Here is a 21,711-nt window from a genome sequence, read left to right on the forward strand (position 1 = left end):
CGTGAAAATGTCACAATGTGTAAAGATTTAAAACCGGGGCTCCTTTATCGCCTCGATCGCCCCCAAAGAAAGCTATGGGTGATCGAATAACCCCTATTGACCCCAAGTATCAGGAAACAAGAGAAAGGACCCAAAGTTGCACTTTTAAACAATCGCTTGCTTTTATAATAAGACGCTAACGCGAAACGATAAGACTTCGTCCCAAAGTATTTGTCATTCGAGAACAGAACACCTGTTTCCTTACGTTGCTGCAAAATAATCAAAGATACCGTAGTGTCAAGAATGGTTTACGAACCCCCATATTTTCGGTCATGCCGGCAGAGATAAATATCTCAACCATCACCTACACGCAATCGTCGCAGTAATAAACAGGTCTCGAGTCTCGAAGGCACAGCTGTTGTGTTTTAATTGAAATCGTCGAGTTATTTAAGCTCCTCGTGCTTACCACAGTAACGGCTTATTTACCGATTATTGACCTCTTCGTCGCCGCGGAGACTGGTGCGCTAACCTTGCGTGTGCCAGATATATGAAGTGTTCTTAACAATCCGAACGTCAGGCTGTTAATTTTCGCTTCTGCACCGCAAATATGAGCGTAATACTATTTATAGGAAGCGAAACAGACTTCCGCAAAGCTAAGAGGCGCCTGTGAAGGTTAAAACGAGGTAAACTAGTTTTCATTCTTACGGTTTCGGTAGGAACATCGCGAACTTCGAAAACCATCGGATTTTAAATTCTGGAATTTCCGAAGCTAACCACTATGACGTAACACTCGGAGTTCTAAAATGAAACAAAAATTCCATTGAGCCATATGATGGAATCGCGATTTTTGTTTCCAATTCTTGTTTATTATATTCAAAAAGACAAAGATTTTGACGCTAGTTAAAAATAGCAAAAAGCAATGTTGTTTTTTAATTGTAACAAATTCTTATATACCTTAATTTAATCGTGGTGATTGAGACCATGTATGTGTGTTTAGCATTCGTCAATATCTTCACAGTTCACATTCAACTATTTGCAAAAATAACGAAAAACGACCTGCAACAGAACATGTAGTAGGGTGGGGGAAGATGGGACACAATTAGCACATAATATCCAAATATCCTGATCGTGGTTTAAACAATTAATAACAGTCTATGTGAGACATGTGATGGTGCGATTCTATAGTTCTTCGTATGCTTTTTGCTTACTATTAAATAGAACGATAAAATAGAATGAAAATGTGTCCCATCTTCCCCCACCCTACTATAGTTGTATATACGTATAAAGTGGTATATGGTCAATACTATATAGGCTATTAGGGCCAATGTTTCTCAACCTTTCATGGTTCGTGACCCCTTTCAGAGACAGCACTCAACACCTGTGGCCCCCTGCTACTTCAATAAATATACCTAAATTTGTTTTAACGTATATACGTATATTATAATCTACATCAAGAACAAAAAAAGGCCATGAGAATACTCCCATTCAAATATACATAAAATATATTGATATTATTAATATTTAAAATAATGAATGAATGTAAATTATTCTCGCATGGCGGGGCAGTAACAGTTAGTTATAACGCGGGTGTTTTGTTTCATACACCTTGTGACCGCTAACAGGTTACCACGTATGTAACTTTGTGGGTGATTATTCGATGTTTGCGAAGTACGACAGTTAATATATGGACCCGAAATTAATAATTTGCTACGCGAACCTTACTAAGTTTGCTGTCAGAGGTGAATGACACTCGAAGAACAATCACTGCATTGTATATCTATCTTTATCGCGATATTGATTATGACGTCATAGTAAAAAGTAATTGTTCGAAGGAATAATCGGCGCCGACTTTGATCTTAAACAATACCCCATGTTCGAGATATCGCGACAACTTTGTTAACACGGATTCTCGAATGTTTCGATTGAAAGAAGACGCGAGCGCGATATACGAAGTGCGTCATCGGTTATAGAATTCACGACGATCAGAATTCGCGACATGCGCTTTCGAGTTTCGAATTCCGACGCCTTTTCCGCGGGAACCGTTTTGTTTACCCCTGGGGTATTGTAACGACCTTGAGGCGAAACTTCCCGATTTACGACGCGATTTTACTTTCCCATAACAATCACTTCGATTGTTGACATCACAATCGACTAATCGTGGAACCGGATTCGACTTTATGGCGCCAAAACAACTATGACGTCACTATAGGTAATGAAACAATGGAAAGTAAATAGGACGCGATGATTGACAGATGAATATGGATGAACAGAAGCAAATTTCAAACATATTAAACTCACAACACTTAGCCACTACATATCTGTTTACGTCGCATTATACTTATTAAAAACCTTTTTATAATTTTTACGTAAGTGCGTGTTAAGTAACAACTTAAGTAACGTTCATACACTCAAAGTGTGTACTGAGGCAGAAGTGCCCAAACTTATAACAGCCATAAACCCACTTCGATTCTCCGCCGTTTGCCGCGTACCCGCTTTTTAATCATAATTCCTTGTTTACTTCCAAATGGGACGATAAAAGGAATAAAAATGTCCCATTTTACCCCAACTTACTATAATTCACACAGCATGGTGAATCTTTTTCATTAATTTTAACCAATGTTATAACCAGTAAAGCATCGGCGCCGAAACGGTCATTCCACAGCCCACGTTCTTATGTTTCGCAGCAACGTCGCTGGCCGCCCTCCTCCCAGTTTATCCACACATGTATTAACTATATAAGGAAAGTTACCTTCAAACCGCAGTCAGCAAAAACTTGTCGTCCACCGCACAGATAAGAACATAAAAATGCACGGACACTTTCGCGGTAAAAAATACAACATTTTTCAAATTTCTGAAACCCAAACGCCACTAGACAGCACAAGCAGAAAGTAAAATTAAATATTCCGCTGTAAAACTTAACCACTGACAAGTATAGCATAAATGTGGTCGTAAATTTTACCAGGAAGTCGTTTAAAAACATTTCCAGGTAGTCAGCTATTCAATCATCGTCCAGGTATGCGGGGTAAATTAATATAAGTTAAACAAAATAAATAGAAGCGACGTCGCATCACGAACTATGGCTTAAATTAATGGGATCGAAATCTTCAACCTTTGTGGGCGTGGCGTGGGTGTTGGCCTAAATGGCTGCATCTGTTTAAAGTTGCACGGTAAAGTTTTCCCATTAAAAGTTGCATAAATGTTGAAAGACTTATTACATAATGGGGAAGATAGGACAGCTTTTTATTCTATTTTCTGGTTCCAATTTAATAGTAAACAAAGAACATTTAAAAAATTATAAAACCATATCCTACGACTTCCATAGAACGTTGTTCAATTGTTCAAAACACGATCAGAATAATTGGATATTATGTGCTAATACTGTCCCGTCTTCCCCTACCCTAATATTTAGTTTATAGGCGCTTGATTTACCCAAAACATAGACGGTGACAACGTATTTCTATAAGATGGTTCAAGCACTCTACCAATCAAGTCGCAAAACTCATCACCTAACCCCTTAAATAACAAATACGTAACCCCTAACCCTTAACCCTTGACCTCTACCCGGTGCGTAACAGAGAGGTTATATTGGTTATAAATAGGAATGGCTGCGTACCAGTCTGCTGTATTTAAAATATAGCCTGAGAAACACGTGTGCGACACGGGGTGGGAAAACACTGGTTCACCAACAAGTTCTATATTAAAGTATTACAAAAGTGGGCGAGACGAATTCTTCATTACGCTAAACCTGGTAAACACTTGAAAACAGCGAGAATTGTCCTTTGATTTAACTGCGACGGGTTCACCACTGTCACGTATTTATTTCCAGTACAAGTGTCCAAATTGAGATGTGGTTTCGCATTGCGACCAAACATTAAACGGTAAAGTGATCGGAGATTTTCGTAATGTCTCCAATCAAACATACAAACCACAACGGTGGCTTCTTGGGTGAGGCACTGCATTACTCCAACCCAGTGGTTACTTGTGGGTTGTAGCACCCTGGGTATTGGGGTAATAGACCAACTCTGGTCTAAATACCCCATGGCGTGCCATATTATAAACACTTTAGGGTATTGCTCCAACCCAGTGGTACCTTATGCGTTGTATAAATTGTCAGCCATACAGAAAAATTAGCACCCACAAAGTTACATATGTGGTAAGCGAACACGGTGTATAAAACTGATCACATGTGTTATAACCACATTGTCGTTGCCCCGCCACACCAAATAAACAAGCTACATTCATTCACACGATGGTAGTTTATATCTCCTTGTAAATAAACAGCGAGTCACGCCCCCAACACGCCGATACTGGAATCATGGAAATATGACGTAACCGTAAAACTCATCGCTAGCTTTGTGACGTCGGCCGCCTTTTTCGCGAAATCTGTGAATAAAACGCGAACACGCAAACCAATTTTCATTCGAGAATAGGAGTAAAGCAAACAGATCAAGAAGTCGCTCGATAATGACGTGTTTGCGCTCCTTACCTCATGCGCACTGTCGAACTGCAGTACCGCGTGCAAAGCTTTGCAAAAAGTAGTTTGATGTCGAAATAATCAATAGTTTTTTGTCGTTCAATGAAGATTATTAGGTTTAATCTGAACTGAACACAAACCTTTAGTTCTCTGGCATTCTTGTTCAAATTCGACAGGCAATCTCGCCCAGCATTACAGAAGAGTTAAACAAATAATAGAAAAAAAGATCGCAAGTTATTTTCCAGTTTTATTTGTCCGACTAATACATAGTTTCCACGCGGGCGGAGAAATTAAATTCTGCCGCGTTGTTGATACAGGTGCCCGGGCAGAAAGTGCGGATATAGGTCAATGGGTTTGGCGCGTTTTCTACCACGAGTCTCACTTTGTAAGATGTGGGATTCGTACGCGGCAATGTTTACGCAGGTTTATATATATAGTACGTTGGGGAAGATGGTTACTGTTTTAGTAAACAAAGAATATTTACAGAATTATATAAGCGTATGCTCAAGACTCCCAAATACCGTTGTTAAATGTTTAAATCACGATCAAGATATTTGGATATTATGAGCTAAAGGTGTCCCGTCTTTCCCCACCCTACTACATATGCTAAACGTTTTTTTTTTGTATAAATTAATATTAACTAGTGAACGGATTAATAGGTTTCGCTTCACGATGGAACAAGTTTGGTTTGTGTTGACGGACAGGTGTTGGGATAAAGCGAGTTTGAACGTGAAGACTATTTATTAATTTCAAACCGATGAACGATTTTGGGAGGTTGTTTTCCAGCCCTATATGTTAGAATAGTGGGTTAAATAGTAAATCAATTGCTTCGTTATGGAATTACAATTAATATTACGGCTATGGTCGTTTTGCTGTCGGAGCGAATTTTGAATTGTAGAAAACCATTTGCGACGTTATTCACAATATTATTTACCTAAACTGAAGGAATCGGTATCGGCATTACAAAGACTTTAAAACTATAGCGTTAAAATAATGTTCGGTACTTACAGAAGTAATTAGAATGAATAAAGTTGCGCTCATTGCGAAGTACATAACGTTAAAACTGATTAGCGTTCTGCCTGCGAGCGCCGCATTGAGAGTAATGTCGCAGTAAAGAGGTCGTAGGTCGAGTTAAAGCCGAGTTTAATTGGGCGGTCAAGAGAGTTTAAGGCGGGAGATGGATTAGTTAAACCATGGACGTTTGAACTTGGCTTTACTTGAAGTGGCCGTGAAGTTAACAATGTAGATTTGTAAAGACAGCGATTTAAAAGATCGCTGGTTCTGCTTTAAATTGAAAGAATTGCGCTTTTCGATGAGCTGGTTCAGCTCTCTGTTGGTTTGTGTTGTTTGCAGGAAGACCAACGGGTTGTTTACTGTAGTGAGATCGGCAAACAAGGAAAATGAAGTGTTTAAACTTGGCTATAAAATATCGCTCTGTGGGTCGGGAGTAACATAACGTAGTTGTATAGAGAATGGCATTTTAGTGATTGGACGTGTTTGGGGGACATTGGTCGTTGCGTTCGTGGTCGTTGTGGGGCATTTAGGCATTTCTAAAAATATGAGTTTTTTGTAGTTTTAACGATTATTTTTGTGTATGAAAATGTATATATAAGTTTGCAAACAAGTCGCCTGGCAATGTAGGTCAGAGTTTCTTGCACTCTATTCAAAATATTTTATCAATTTCGCAGATTGTGTTAAGCTTTTAAAAAACTGCCCTAAATATGACGTCATCAGCCCCAGCAACGAGCCGAAAAAACCCGAAAAATCTTTTCGTCATTTCCGCTCTTATGCTCGTTCTCCTCGTTGCCATGACTCCGGATGTTGAAGCCAGGAGCTCCGTGAGGATCAAAAGATGCGGAAGCCACTCAAAGAGGTTCACACAACTCGTGTGCAATTATTCAAAGTTCGACTTCACCTTCAGATTCGACCAAGAAAATTGTAAGAATACAAATAGTTTTCATTTTTTAAAAAAATTACTGTTTTGTATATTGTTATTGAATTGGCCATTTGTGGGTTATTTTAGTTAGTTTGCGAGTTTGTGCGAATTTAATTTATAAAATTTGTATTTAAAAATATTTTTTTACAGTTTTTCGATATTTTAAACCGCATTTCTCGCGTTTATGTTTCGGTTATTTTCCGGCCAAATTGCGCAATCTTTTGTTTTAAAGGAGCCTATAAAAAACGAAACACGCACGTCCGTGATATTTATACCAAGATGACGAAGTTTAACGACGATTTTTGTCCACAGTAATTCGCCGGATGCCGCTACCCAGCAAACATATTTACCCGTTTCAATACCAAGCCGGTAAATGCTGCAAGATCGGCTGCTCCATCAGGGAATATAGGTGGATGTGTTCGTACCACCGACTTATCAGCAAATGCATGAGGATCGCCCACCCGAAATCGACCAAGTTCCGAAGGTGTCGCAGCCGTGCTACACGAAACCTAGTATGGCCATGGAAATTGTAAAGTTACAATCCTGGAGATACTACGAGAGTCGAGACAATAAATATCACTGTGCACAAGGCGTTACATATACTTTGTTAATATGATGCTGCTGTATTGGAGTAATTACTTAAAACTGAACCTATTATTTCAGAGGATTTCAATTTTTCTTCGGGTTTTACTTTTGTTCCAGTATTTATATGATTTCTATTTATATGCGTCATCGTTTCAAGTGTTTATACACACAACGTTTCAGTTTCCCGCTTACATTTTTTATTGTATAAAATGTAAAAAGTTGAATAAAATACTCAAAACTTATCGAATTCGTTCATTGTGTGGCGGGGACATTGATATAAAACAGTGGTCACTAATGGGTTGCTTAATTTCAAATCATGTCTGCTTATCTGTGTACATTGCCCATGCGTTCGGCAACTCGACTGTGGGCATGGAAGTGACAACCATGGATAAGTCACTTACATGCCCACCCATAAGAATATAAATTACCAAATCAACCAAAAGTCATGTCTGCCTATCCGCACACTGCAATAGCTTCAGCAACTCGACTGTGAGCATGGGAGTGGCAACCATGGATAAGTCACTCAAGTTCCCACTCACGAGGATATAAATGACCAAACCAATTAAAAATCATGTCTGCCTATACACCCTAAGCAACAAGTATTACGTGCAAATACACCGTATTATGCTCTGCATGGTACGCAACGTGCGCAACATCAAGACACCCGTGTTTAACTTCAAACCATTTCTCCTTAATTTCAAGGAATGAAACTCCCCGCTGACTGAAAGCTAAAGAAACTCGTTCGACCAGACTGAGGCTAATGGAGCAAGCAAATAATGACTCATGTAATGTCAACGTCTTAAATTGCTGACGGAAACTACAGGTCTCTTCACGACGAACAACCCTGAAAGGTTTTATCTAAAATGTCAGTTTAAAGACTTTGAGTTAAAGCACCACGAATTCGATTTGGGGCTTTTGATCCGTCACTAAAACAACGCAAATGTCACGGTGCTCTTGCAGATCATGGAATTACGTAAATGTCACCCTGCTGTAACAATATATGTGATATAAAAACATAAACCGAATCATTCAATTTCATTTCAGCAAATCCAAACAAAATTATCTTATCAGTTCAACAGCAATTATATATGTCACAACCGGCTTTGTTACGTCATTGACCCAGTCACGTGACGCAAACATTTGCTGATTTAATGGAAATCAAATAAACATCACGTCATTGGGGAACTGATAAGTTTAATACCACAAAAGCAACACATACACGTTATGAATCGAACTAGGTATTAAACCAAGTAACCATTTCAAGGTTTACGTAGCGTGTCCAACGCATTTACCCCGAAACCGCTAATTCTACAGTCAGTAGGCACATTACGTCATGCAAACATGTAATTTTGCCACAATTACGAGCTTACGTGTTATTTAAGTTGGATCTGGAGACAATTCGGCAACTTTTGGCATTAAAAGCAAGAATGACTAACGCCAAGTATAATTGGCCTTTGTTGAGATTTGAGCGTTTTCAGCAGAAAACAATTTTAATCAAATTCCAAATTAAATCACAAAACGGTCACGAAAACCATGTAATATAGTATATACTACATGTTCCGCTAGCATGTAATACTCCATATTTCTTTTAACAATAAACAACGCTCTTTTAGAGTCGTGAGAATACGGTTACATAATTCTGTAAATATTCTGTGTTTACTAAATGGGACGATAAAAGAGAATGAAAACATAAACCATCCTGCCCCGAAACCTACTATATATTAGATACAAAAAACTATGAAACAAAATTTTATATGAGTGTAGTTTATACCCAATAAAATAAAACAACTGTGTCCATCAATCGCCATTTTAGGTTTTTAAATTTATGACCGGATTTAATTCCATATTACTTGCAGTTTTTAAACACTAGGATTTTTCGCCAAAAAGGTTTAAAAGGACTTGAATGTACTTTATCCGGTGTTCAATTTTAAGCCAGTGTTGGCACATTATACCACAATGTTTGCTTATTTACTCAGAGAATATACAATTCAAAACCAAATATCATAGGTTAGTTTTCAGCACTGCACTTACTGGTAAAATTACACGTTCGCTACGGTGTGTATTCGGTAATAAACGAGCATCGGGGCGTATATAATGATATACTGTGAGCGCATTATAAACGTACCGAATTGACTCCGTGGTTTTGATATTCAGTGAAGCTGAAACTTTGGCAACCCTAAGTTAAACAAACTATATTCATACGGCTTACGTTAAGCCATCAGTAACGCACAAATTGACTGTTTGACACAAACGCTAAACTTAGACCGAACTAAAATTGGAACACTTCAATTTATTTTAATAAACTTGAGTGATTTAGATATTAAATTGTTCAATAAAATCACGTTCCCGCTTTTAAATTGGAGTTATAAAACGAGATACAGACTGTCATTGACATTTTATACGAACGATATATAGGAGTGGTAGTCGTTTCAAGACGTTAAGTGGCCTAAATGAGCATATAAGAGGATACAAATTGCAAAACTAGATAAATTTGCTTTAAACGCCCAAAACACGCGTTTAACAAAACCTTCAATAGGGTGGGGCAAGTTGGGACACCGTTTTATTTTCTCGTCTCATTTGGTAGCGGACAAAAAAATCAAAAATTATAAAGCCGTATCGTCACGACTCCCATAGACTGTTGTTAATTGTTTAAAACAAGATTATGATGTTTGAATATGATGTACCAAAGGTGTCCTATCCCCCTCAACCCTACTATCTTACACTTATTGAATTTCTAATGTTGTTCACTTATATAAGGTGCCTCGGTGGGTTAAGATGGTAAAACCCTAAGTATCAGGGCAATGGGCTAACATACCTACATTCCAGTCTTCCCAGGTTCAGCTGGGCTGTTTTAAACCAAATATAAATGCTTTTACTAAAATATTGATACGCAAAAGTAGCCAGCCTGGTATGACGTCCTAGTTAAAACGAGCGTAATAATTACGTCTTTACGTTTTAAAAATTTTGAAAAGTTAGTAAGGTGATATACTTATTTTTATATCTTGAGAAGTCCTAAGCTATATATGCTCGTGCGTGTAGGATAATTTTGCCAGTTATTTAAAGGTAAATTTATCGCGGACATTAGGTGTCAATCAAGGGGTTAAACTGTGGGGATTTTCTCAGTAGCGAATAAGTTCTACGATGAATAACCCAGTGGTTTGCAAAATTGTTTGCAAACCATTGCCGCTGCTCATTGCTGCCACCACGCGGGCGGTTTGCAACCGCGCATTAGTTTGCCATGATGACGTCATTGTGTACATTTTAAAGTCGCGAGTGTAAAAAAAAGCGAACGGTACGTTCATATGTTTGACATTGGAGGTTTTTAAACAACCGACTACAGCATAGGATATTAACGCGCGTCAATCTATTACAGTGAGCAAACACGTCAAAGTATTTGCAGCAAACAGTTTTCTCGTAACCATTTCTATTTATAGAAATGTAAACACACGATGTATTGTGTGGGGGAGATATGATTCATAGCTCAGGCGTATTTAAGTGAAAAATGTCTTACATAGAATCAGACACACATGGTTGTTCATCATACACCTCATGCTCACTGTCGAGTTATAACATGGGTGTCTTCCTATAAACCAGACACACATGGTGTATTCATACACCTCATACTCACTGTCGAGTTATAACATGGTTCTGTTCTTACACACCAGACAAACATGGTGTATTCATACACCTCATGCTCACTGTCAAGTTATAACATGGGTGTCTTCCTATAAACCAGACACACATGGTGTATTCATACACCTCATACTCACTGTCGAGTTATAACATGGTTCTGTTCTTATACACCAGACAAACATGGTGTATTCATACACCTCATGCTCACTATCGAGTTGTAACATGGGTGTCTTCTTATACACCAGACACACATGGTGTATTCATACACCTCATGCTCACTGTCAAGTTATAACATGGGTGTCTTCCTATAAACCAGACACACATGGTGTATTCATACACCTCATACTCACTGTCGAGTTATAACATGGTTCTGTTCTTATACACCAGACACACATGGTGTATTCATACACCTCATGCTCACTGTCGAGTTATAATATTGGTGTCTTCTTATACACCAGACACACATGGTGTATTCATCCACCTCATGCTCACTGTCGAGTTATAACATGGGTGTCTTCTTATACACCAGACACACATGGTGTATTCATACACCTCATGCTCACTGTCCAGTTATAACATGGGTCTGTTCTTATACACCAGACACACATGGTGTATTCATACACCTCATGCTCACTGTCGAGTTATAATATTGGTGTCTTCTTATACACCAGACACACATGGTGTATTCATACACCTCATGCTCACTGTCGAGTTGTAACATGGGTGACTTCTTATACACCAGACACACATGGTGTATTCATACACCTCATGCTCACTGTCCAGTTATAACATGGGTGTCTTCTTATACACCAGACACACATGGTGTATTCATACACCTCATGCTCACTGTCCAGTTATAATATTGGTGTCTTCTTATACACCAGACACACACGGTGTATTAATACCCTCGTGCTCACTGTCGAGTTATAAATGTCTTCTTACATAAGATAATAAAATACAAAGCATTGCCGACGTTCATTGAAACTTTTGCAGCATTCTTATCACGTGTTTTTGTGTCCTAGCAGCTACTACGACGTCACAATCGTTGTTATCGCGTAACAGAGTAGTTGTACAAATACACACAAACAACGGGGAGTGTACAGAACAGCACCGCTTTTGAAAGGCGCAACCGTGGGACAAAATATTGAATACCGTTGTGGCCTAACCGTAACTACAACATAAAACAGGCGGCAACGAATGGTAATTTCCCTGGCCAAGATTTGAACCCATACCTCCAATAACAACTACTTACAAAAAGTAAATTAATTATGTTTTCGGATAAAGTAACGAACACGATATCAATTGAAACAACGATGAAACAGGATTTAGCAACAAAACGACAGTCGTTAAAACACGCTACGGGTAAAACTATACTCATGTAAAAGGGTTATAAAAGATTGGCTACTAAACCTAACATTCAAAACTTGCATGTAACTTCATTTCAGATAAAGCATTTTAAATGGTAATTTTGAGCACTAAGTTACTCGGCCGAGATTCGAACCGAGTACACCCTAAACTATGTTTATACATGTCAATCATCACAATGTGACGTCACACCGGTAAAACAACCGACAATAAAGTTAAATAGTTTACACAGCTGCTTTAATTAAATCGAAAAAGAATGTGATGACAGAAACGTATCCACCACGTTTGCTGTGCTGACGCCCGAATATGTATGAATGTAATTTATTAATCCTCACGTGACGGGGCAATCATAGTGAATATACACCGAGAAACGAGTGTTTGATTTTTGTATGGCTGACAATTTAGACAACCCATTAGTGACCAAATAAGTGTCTTGCCCAAGCCCACATACGTCCATAATATAGTATTTTGGCACAACCAGCAAATATTTTGCAAACCATTATACCGACACCCACAATGGTTGGTGTCGTGGCTCGTAACCAGCACCCTCTGCCCTACACACGACCGCTTTACTTACTGCGCCACGGCGACGTACAAATGACCTCACAATGGGTCAAGCCATAAATCTTTGGAATGCAAGTTAAAAATTTCCCACTCCAAATATGGTGCTGTGTGACGTAAGCCTAAATATGCGGTCATAGTCACATAATGTTGCGTCATATTCTGCAAGCTTGACTGCGCGTGTAAGTTTGTTATGATCGACCTTCACCTCAATGTAGGTGTCAGTTTACACAGCCAGTTACGGTGAGCTGAATACAATGACAAACAAAACTATTCATCAAATTTGAACAACCTTTAATAAACCTTTTTACTGTCAAACAATTTCAATCGTTTCAAAATTCTACCCCGAAAAAAAATCTCGTAGCAGTGGCTGTATGGCAGGAGATACGTGGTACAGGCTCAACGCTGCCACCCTGCGGGCGTATGTATCCTGAGGCAAGACCCCTATAGCTCAAACCCAGTGGTAACTAATGGGTTGTCTAAAATTGTCAGTCATACAAAAATAATCTTTTCCAACTAACCACAAAGTTACATAAATGATAACTTGACAGTGAGCATGAGGCCTAACTACTGACCTAAAGCTGACCAAACACAAAACAAACCTAAACATAATTGTTTTTGAATAAATCTTGAATAATAAAAGTTTCAACAAATAATAAATTGCTTCATTACAAATTAAATCACTTTAATAAAAAAGTAAAACAATTTAAATGAATAATTACAGTGGTTGAAACAAAAAACCTGGCCCTTTTAGGCAATCAACGTGGCAGACATATTTGTATATGGCTGATAAAAATAGGTGTTTAATGATTTTCAATTACTTTAAACTGCAAGTTTTAACTACAAAAGATTATTCTGAAATATTTTTAAACTGTTAGTTAAGTTATAACTTATAACCACCAACGTTTTCAACTGGTTAAACCTTAACATTATCAGTATTTTTATGCCAATTTAAGGTTAGAGATTAAAGGTAATATAATTGATGCCACGGCAACTTAGAGTTGCTAAGTAAAGCTTGCTTAATTAGGAAGTTGTGAGTTAAATAACATTTAGAGCCTATTAGTGTTTGGGGCTTTGTGGGCTGTAGGGTATAAGAATTTGTGCATGGGCCAATACAATACAATCTCTTTATGTTTAGAAGATTGGGTTTAGCACCCTTTAATTAGGGAAATGAAAATAGAAACCATATATATAGGTAACAACCTAATTGAAGATAGTATGTACGTTTCTAGAATAAAAATCAAACAAATAATAAAAAGCACACAAGTTTTTGCTAAAATCTCTATGGTATAAATTTTTGCTAAAATCACGATTGGTGTATACATTAGTGCACACGTGGTGACTATGATTCTAATTCATCTGGAAATGGTGGGTAGCTGTACTCAAATGATTTCTGTAACATAAATAGACACATTCAATACAACGCTAGTGGTCTGTGGTTACTTAGTGCTCTATTGTACAAACAGACCTCAAAATTCTTTGCCACATTTTGCAACCTTTTATTCTATATGGGTGAGGTCTACGGTAAAGCAATGGAACTGCGTTTATATCAAAACACTTTGGTAAAGTAACTGACGAAATGACACCTAGTGGTAACCAGTGTGTTATAACAACTCCGCTTAAGTTTAGCTTTTTTATAAGTTTATTTTAAATTTTCAGTAAAGGCGAAATTTCATTCTTTGTATAAATAACTTGTTTCGTAACGGGCATTTCGTTGTTAATTTCACTCTTTACTTTGTTTAAAAATATTGCTCTTTGATTTTAAAATTATTTATTTTGTATTTTTAATTATTATGTTTTCTCTTCAACATAAAGATAAGTTTAAGTTGACTTTTTATATATAGGGGACCACTGGGTTGAAGCAATTTTCATCTTGCACAATGACAAATACGCCCACAAAGGTGGCAGTCCGCCCACATAGGGCTACAAACCCTCTATTTTCTATACTAAAGAGATTGTGCAACCATTGGTGCCACTTATAACATTACTACCCTGCCATGGACCTGGACCTTAAACATGTGGGCAACACCAGTATATTTACAACAAGGCACACAACCCACCTTGCCCCCCATGCTCTCGGGGAGGTTGTCTTCATCAATATACTTGGTTATCTCGGATTTCCCGCACATAATCGTAACTTCTCGTTGTTCAGGTGACAACATCTTGCTTACAAGCTTCCACATTGCGTTCAAGACACCGGGCAGGTTGTAAATGATGTTCTTTTCTGGATGAAACAATTGTAAATGATGGTTTTCGGAGTAAAATAAAACCACGTTAAAAGGTTAATGATTAAATAAACAAAGTACGGAAAAACACTGGTGAATGGGGTATCAAAACATTAGTACTTTTAGAATAACTTGATAGAAGTGCTCAATTAGACCTACAATATTTCTGGCAGCAATAGCTTAAAACTTGTCGTTTTCTAAATTGGTAAGTTGAATATTAAAATCTCAGGTGAGGTCCCATGGTGAATGCGCATATAGAATGGGATATTGGATCTCTTGCCTAAATCTTAGGCACCCATATAGACTAGAATGTACGTATACAATGTTGGGGTAATGGATCTCTGGCCTAAACTCTAGGTCCCCTAGCATACCATACCAAACCATACGTAATAAAAATACTCACCTAACAAACCAGGGAACCTTGTCGCAAAACAATCGATGATAAACGTAACGAAACCCATATCGCTGTTGAACAAACTTGACCCTGTTGTGTCCATAATGAAAGTCACTCGCTTTCCAGGTTCAGCTTTCTGTATTCGAGACAACCATAACATCATCAACTTCTGGTTTGCTTCCTTGTCCTTCTTCTCCATCTTGCCAGTCCTCATGTGCACTGCCGAGCGGCGGGAATAAGTTGGCCATAATTAAAATATAGTAGAATAAGGATATAATAGAAAATTTGGGCGAATGGAAGGTATTTATCCTGCTGTCGGGTAATCACAGCCGTTATAACACGGGTGTTCTGTTTCATAAACTTTCAGCTCACTTAGAAGTTACTACGCATTCAACTTTTAGGGATTGTTTTTTCATGGCTGACAATATTGACAACCTATTAGCGCCCACTGAGTTGGAGAAATTGTAATAAAATGTTTTGCTCAAAGACACATGAGCACCATTTTTTTCTGGTTAAAAGGCAAAGTACAGCCAAGAAAATAAGGAAGGACGTCACCCTCGAATCAACAAACCTAACAAAAGGTAAGTCGTTAAATGCACTTACAAACTCTGCAACCATTAACATCCCGTCCAAGTAGGAACATGTAGCCTTTCTTCATTGTTTCAATGCCAACTATATCTGGTGTGAGGTCTGCATGGTGTGATGACATGTTAGAAATAATTACTGTTGACATAATGGATTATCATGTGTCATGCTGTAATATAGGTTTCTGTTGCCGATTATTTAAGATGGGTTAATACAGCTAATGGTCAAGTTAGGATATTTTCATGTTTATATAACAGCCACAATTTTTAATTGACAATCTTTTCCATACTATTCATCCATAGCATAATTTAACAACTGTTATTTTGCTGTTGATTCCTTTTCTTTCATCTTAAAAACCATGATCTTTATTATTGTTTTCAAAGGAATAATTATTAATAAAAACATAATGTTATCTTGGGATGGGAAACCAGATGTTTCAAAATCCAGCATACATGGTAGCTTCATACACCCCATGCAACATCTAATTAAACAACACACACCCATTGCAACAGTTACCATTAATTTGATTGTCCTTTCTTATTTTAAATGATTTAACTGCCAGCTTTACTGCTTCAGGTATAGTTTTGGACCATTGTACGTAATATGAAGTGTTCATATCATTGTTCATGAAGTCAGTCACGTCACGCTCATCATAATCTTCCTTGCTTACTTCTACAAGGTATGTATGGGGTAAGATGGATTGGTGGGGCAAGATGGAGCACATGAGTATTTATCAACGTATTTTGTAGGTGCTTGGGCAAATTGCCAACTATGGCCAGCATTTTATAATTTCATATCATGGTTTTAATGTTTACCAATAGGAATTAACTTTATAAAAAGTGTTATGAAACCATTACACTACAAATAGTGTTTCTTGACCCTTTTATGGTTCGTGTGCCTATACAAACAAGCCTATGTAATTTAAAACTATGCTACCACCCCAAAGGCATAGAACATTGAAATTTCAGTAAGATAATATAAGGTTGGTATTTTAATAAATTTAGGGAGAGGTGTTTTTGAAATGTGATGTGTGGCTTAAGTCTGCAAAAATACAGGTTTGCTTGAACAAAAACAGCCCTTTTCGTAATTTTTTTGCAACAATGGTCTACGCAGCTTAAGTTTTTTGATAGGGGTGAATAACAATTAATGCCACAAAAACTAAGTTATTTAGTAATAACTTGGGATATCACATGTTAACTTTAACAAATCACCTTCCAATGCTGTCTTGACTCCACTTCGTGCCTCATCCAATTTATCCTGGCTTACAATTGCAATCACACTCATGATAACTACTAACAACCAACTAATTATAACAAACTTGTATTAAACCAATTCGGAAAACACACAAACTTACATTACTTATGACATAACAACCGATGTTGGTGTACTCACTTACCAAACAAAGGTCATTATGACATAAGCAATGTTGATCAAACTTAATCTTCTCATTGAGTTCCAGATTAAATCGTCATTAATTAAGTTTGAGCGTTACAAGAAAACAACAATAATTACAAATAAACTACCAATCAAATATATCATAGGCGCCAAACTTTGATAATAACAGGGTATGCTATATTATTCAGACACACAACTTAAACAAATTTGTAATAAACTTGTAATGCTACTTTATTTTTCAGGGTTTGCCTGCATACCCTGCCACTCAAGGTTTGGCGCCTATGCTTAGCATTAACAACTAAATTATTGCTGATAAGACATGTAAACATGTGATACATCTTGCTGACTTGAATTAATCCAGCAAACTTGCAACTGAACTTTGTCCATGAGAACTTGGCCAATATTGACAAAGTTGTAAACGTCATATGATTTATGAACTTTATACAAATCATGAGTTTGCTACGTATTTGGATACTCGGAATTAAAATACTTCACAGTTTAATTAATTCGGAAGCAATGAATAAAAATACTGATGTTATGCACCTTTTTAGTGGCCTTGTTGCATAATATGGTGTTGAATCAAAATGTGAAAGTAATTAAATATGATGAGTTAGTAAAGGAAATCAGAGTTCAAAGATAAATTGTATTTATTTATCAACAATATTGTAAAGAAAGGAAGAAACAATGTATTATTATGTTGACATTATTTGTATAAAATTGCTTTAAAAAATACCCTGATTTCACTAAAAAAATGTTTTGAATAAATAGATTTTTCAGTTTAACATGTTTTCTAATGTTTTATTAACTTAATACTCAGCAGCTTTTCCAAAAAGTTAGATAATTTTATGTGGAGGATTGATTTTAATTTTTAAACCTAAATTTCCCATTTTTTAAACATATCTTTTCCAGGTATGATTTAACTGTTTATTGGTTCAACAATTCTTCAATATCTTTTACCATATCCAGTGGTTTAGCATTTGGAGCAAATCTCTTGTATGGAATGCCTTGTTTTGTTACGAGAAACTTAGTAAAGTTCCATTTAATTGCATTGACAAGTGTGCCTGTTGTATTCTTGTGGGTCTTCAAGAACTTGTACAAAGGAATTGCGTTGTCTCCATTTACGTTAATCTTGGAGAATAAATCAAAGGTTACGCCATAATTTTCCGTCGCAAACTTCTTGATATCAGCGTTTGGTTTTGGTTCTTGTTTTCCAAATTGGTTGCACGGGAAAGCAAGGATCTTAAGTCCTTGTTGTGAGTACTTTCCATACAACTGTTGCAACTGCTCATAATTAACTTTTGTGAACCCTCATTCAGAGGCCACATTGACAATAATACAAACATGTCCTTTATATTTCGACAATGACACTTCTTGGTCATCAATGTCATTCACTGTGAAACCATAAATGTCTTTAACATCTTTTCCAGCCATGCTAGAAGTTTCTTTGCCAGGGAGCAAGAAATAAGTGAGAATGCAACTGAGCAGTAATATGAATAGACTATGTTTACACTTAGGCATCCAACATCCTGAAACAATTCAGGTTATTGCGTAATAAGACAGCATTATTAGTCTATTATCACATTAATAGCAGAACATAACATTAAAATGAATAGCTAAAATTTCGGTTTTGACACTACAGTTTATGCAGTTTCAGTGATTTGATAGAAAAATAGCTAAAATAAGATCTTTAAATTATTGTTACTTTCCATAAACTGTCTTATTTTGACACATAAGCCCTTGTTTAATATTAAATAATACAATATATATAGTGTTACAGCCAATTGTAACCAGCTAGCAATACCACAGCATTAAAAAGTAAAGTTTGACGCTTTAGTGTTAACATTCTAAATTATAAATAATTGAAACACCCCAGCTGCCATGCAGCTTTTAAATAAATAAATAAACAGCGACGTATAACGGTATATACTTTGCATTAATATACAGAGATCTAATCACTTATCTATGATAACTATCAATGAATGTGCTGTTCGATACATCCTGACAGGATGTACTGCATTACACGTACTAAAATTTCCGATTAAAACAGCAACGCCTTTAACTGACTATTTGCTGATGTTGCAAATTAAACAAGATATCTGAATGACGTCATTTAATATTTACTTAACTGATTAGTCACAATGACAATGCAGAAAAATACTTGCTAATAGATATCAAAAACCCAATCCTGAGACTTTTTTGCTTGGGACTTTTGTAAAATTGCAGAAATGTAGCCTATGCATGCACAAGTTTCATTTTACAAACTATCTCACTACAGTTAAGGAACCTTTATAAAAACATTACAATTCGTGCTATCTTATAACCGTGATATCTCACTTTCAAATCGTGCTACCTCCAGGTGTGAAGTTGCAGCTTGCTGTCGAACTTGGCTTAATTAAATGCAAGAAAGATACAAGCCCCACTCAATGTACGCTCGCTATTCAATCAAATGAGCAAAGTTGGTAAAAATGTGTGCGATAAAATTCATAGCAATGTCGGTCCCGTTGAAAGAAGGATTGCTAACGTGTGATGTCATAAAATACATCATGTGTGGCTGGTGTATAAGAAGATAATCCTATTATACAATCGATTCCATATCTTCAATAATTTCATCGTCCGACAAGTTTCTGTTCGTACGGTGGCGCTCAGGAGTCTTGGAACTTAAACGGCGAACACTCAAACGTCGCGTTTCAATAATGGAGCTTCCTATGTGGTTAAAAATAACATTAAATATTACAATATTAAGACAAACATTACTTTTAGGAAACAAACGAAACGCTTTCATTGAGTTGCTACGCGTAAATTAGTAACTGGCGCAATGTTATAATCCTCGCAATTGGAGGGTATCGGTTCGAAGCCCAATGATGTTACCATTGTAAACGTACATGTGTCCTTGGGCAAGACACTAAAAGTAATTACGCCAACCCAGTCTTCTCTATAATAACATGAATTGTCAGCCATTGAAATAAAAAGAATCCCCACAAATTTTCCACCCGTGTTATAACGACTGTCGATGTCCCGCCATGCGAGGATAAAGACTATCATTCGATTTCCATAAACTTCACAATAACTCACTTGAAGTTGAACCGTTGGACAATATGCTTCCACCAAATCTGTATCGTTTCCTTAAGTTTCTTTTCTTCCTGTTTTCCTCAATCTGGGCCCTCGTGCGTGGGATACGACATTTACAAGCACATGCACAAGCGACTACTGTAATAGGAGTAGTATGTTGTTGAAATAATGAATGTAACTTATTTATCATCGCATGGCGGGGAAACGACAGTAGTTATAAACACAGGTGTTCTGTTTCATACACCTCGTGCCCGCTTACAAGTTACCACGTATGTAACTTGTTTATCATCGCACTACGGAACAACGACAGTAGTCTAAACACAGGTGTTCTGTTTCATACACCTCGTGCCCGCTTACCAAGTTACCACGTAGCCTATGTAGAATTATTGTTGATTGTTTTCTATTACAATTAATACCATCATTGTTACAGCAGATGCCTATATGTAACTTGTTTCACTTCACCTAGTATGGAGATTCCCCCAACACATATAGCAATAATATGCCACAAACGGAAATCACCGACAACTTTTGTCTCACTGTTGAGTCCATCATCTTGCTTGTACCTGTACTCTGCGTTCTGGAAACAATAAAACTATATTAACATGGTATTTCATTCGCTTGTATCGTCCCATTTTGTGACAAACAAAGAATATTTACGTAACTATATAAACCCATCCGCACGATTGTATAATAGCGTTGTTCAGAACACGGTCAGGAAATACGGGATATTATGTGTTAACGGTATCCATCTTACACTACAGTACTATAAATGAGGTCTACGTTAACAGTATGTTAAAAAACACGGCCCATGCCAAACACCTCTCCTAAATCCTTGTGTTTTATCCCGCTGTCTACAATGCACCAATGTTCACACTTACCATTTCGACCGCTTGCTTTGAATAAAGTCACAACATTACGTTTCGTACAAACCTGTTGTCCCATGAGTAAACATGGCAGCCAATCAACGGAACATGATTTACCAAGTCAATTATTGCTATGTAGGTTACTACTTACTTGTGTAAGGTGTCACTATCGTTGCACACATGTTGTATTCATACACCATATGCTCACTGTCGAGTTATAACATGGGTGTCTTCTTATACACCAGACACACATGGTGTATTCATACACCTCATGCTCACTGTCGAGTTGTTATAACATGGGTGTCTTCTTATACAACAGACACACATGGTGTATTCATACATCTCATGCTCACTGTTGAGTTATAACATGGGTGTCTTCTTATACACCAGACACACATGGTGTATTCATACACCTCATGCTCACTGTTAACTTAAAATATCAAAGAACTAAAGTTTTAAGAAAATTTGATTCGAATTTATTGAATTATCCGAAGGTGGGTTAAGGCAACTAAGGGTTAAACTATTTCCGCGCTCTCTAGCTCTCCCTGGTGGCTGGGGTATTTCTCCAAGTCCTCCTGGAAGACAATGATCTCTGTGAATTCATCATCATCATTGTTCTCACTCTTTTTTCTCTTCTTCCTCTTAAG

At 37.2% G+C, this 21,711-nt stretch overlaps 4 protein-coding genes across 5 annotated transcripts; 1 reads left to right on the plus strand and 3 right to left on the minus strand.

Annotated features, from left to right (window-relative positions):
- The first annotated feature begins 6,100 nt into the window (after positions 1-6,100).
- On the plus strand, positions 6,101-7,216 carry LOC100177666. Its single transcript, XM_002128467.3, has 2 exons — positions 6,101-6,391; positions 6,702-7,216. The coding sequence occupies exons 1-2, from the start codon at positions 6,175-6,177 to the stop codon at positions 6,920-6,922; spliced, it is 438 nt and encodes a 145-aa protein (XP_002128503.1). The 5' UTR covers positions 6,101-6,174; the 3' UTR covers positions 6,923-7,216.
- A 6,167-nt stretch (positions 7,217-13,383) lies between these two features.
- LOC100185535 (motile sperm domain-containing protein 2) lies at positions 13,384-17,075 on the minus strand. Its single transcript, XM_009863698.3, has 6 exons — positions 16,949-17,075; positions 16,254-16,409; positions 15,756-15,842; positions 15,162-15,371; positions 14,594-14,757; positions 13,384-13,926 (listed from the first exon to the last, which is right to left on the minus strand). Exons 1-6 carry the CDS (start codon positions 17,019-17,021, stop codon positions 13,876-13,878), a joined length of 741 nt encoding a protein of 246 aa, XP_009862000.1. The 5' UTR covers positions 17,022-17,075; the 3' UTR covers positions 13,384-13,875.
- Positions 17,041-18,660, minus strand: gpx_d (glutathione peroxidase_like protein d). Its single transcript, NM_001190355.1, has one exon. It carries the CDS (start codon positions 18,648-18,650, stop codon positions 18,057-18,059), a length of 594 nt encoding a protein of 197 aa, NP_001177284.1. The 5' UTR covers positions 18,651-18,660; the 3' UTR covers positions 17,041-18,056.
- Positions 18,661-19,659: 999 nt separating this feature from the next.
- On the minus strand, positions 19,660-21,304 carry LOC108950928. 2 transcript variants are annotated; one of them, XR_003397454.1, is made up of 4 exons: positions 21,216-21,304; positions 20,664-20,778; positions 20,205-20,339; positions 19,660-19,835 (listed from the first exon to the last, which is right to left on the minus strand). XR_003397454.1 is itself a non-coding variant. In XM_018817188.2 (4 exons), the coding sequence occupies exons 1-4, from the start codon at positions 21,080-21,082 to the stop codon at positions 19,708-19,710; spliced, it is 381 nt and encodes a 126-aa protein (XP_018672733.1). In that variant the 5' UTR covers positions 21,083-21,166; the 3' UTR covers positions 19,660-19,707. The 2 variants fall into 2 exon arrangements, 1 of the variants encoding a protein (XP_018672733.1); XM_018817188.2 differs by lacking the exon at positions 21,216-21,304 and adding an exon at positions 21,080-21,166.
- Between the last annotated feature and the right edge of the window lie 407 nt (positions 21,305-21,711).

The sequence above is a fragment of the Ciona intestinalis genome, unplaced genomic scaffold (assembly GCF_000224145.3).
Source record: "Ciona intestinalis unplaced genomic scaffold, KH HT001162.1, whole genome shotgun sequence".
NCBI lineage: Eukaryota > Metazoa > Chordata > Ascidiacea > Phlebobranchia > Cionidae > Ciona > Ciona intestinalis.

Coding starts and splice junctions, on each gene's coding strand:
- LOC100177666 (XM_002128467.3), top strand. CDS start 6,175: ATGACGTCATCAGCCCCAGCAACGAGCCGAAAAAACCCGAAAAATCTT. Junction 6,392..6,701: donor CAGATTCGACCAAGAAAATT/GTAAGAATACAA, acceptor TTTTGTCCACAG/TAATTCGCCGGATGCCGCTA.
- LOC108950928 (XM_018817188.2), bottom strand. Junction 20,340..20,663: donor TGGGGGAATCTCCATACTAG/GTGAAGTGAAAC, acceptor CTCCTATTACAG/TAGTCGCTTGTGCATGTGCT. Junction 19,836..20,204: donor GTCCAACGGTTCAACTTCAA/GTGAGTTATTGT, acceptor TTAACCACATAG/GAAGCTCCATTATTGAAACG.
- LOC100185535 (XM_009863698.3), bottom strand. CDS start 17,021: ATGAGTGTGATTGCAATTGTAAGCCAGGATAAATTGGATGAGGCACGA. Junction 15,843..16,253: donor AAAGGACAATCAAATTAATG/GTAACTGTTGCA, acceptor CACACCATGCAG/ACCTCACACCAGATATAGTT. Junction 15,372..15,755: donor TGTTAATGGTTGCAGAGTTT/GTAAGTGCATTT, acceptor GCCGCTCGGCAG/TGCACATGAGGACTGGCAAG.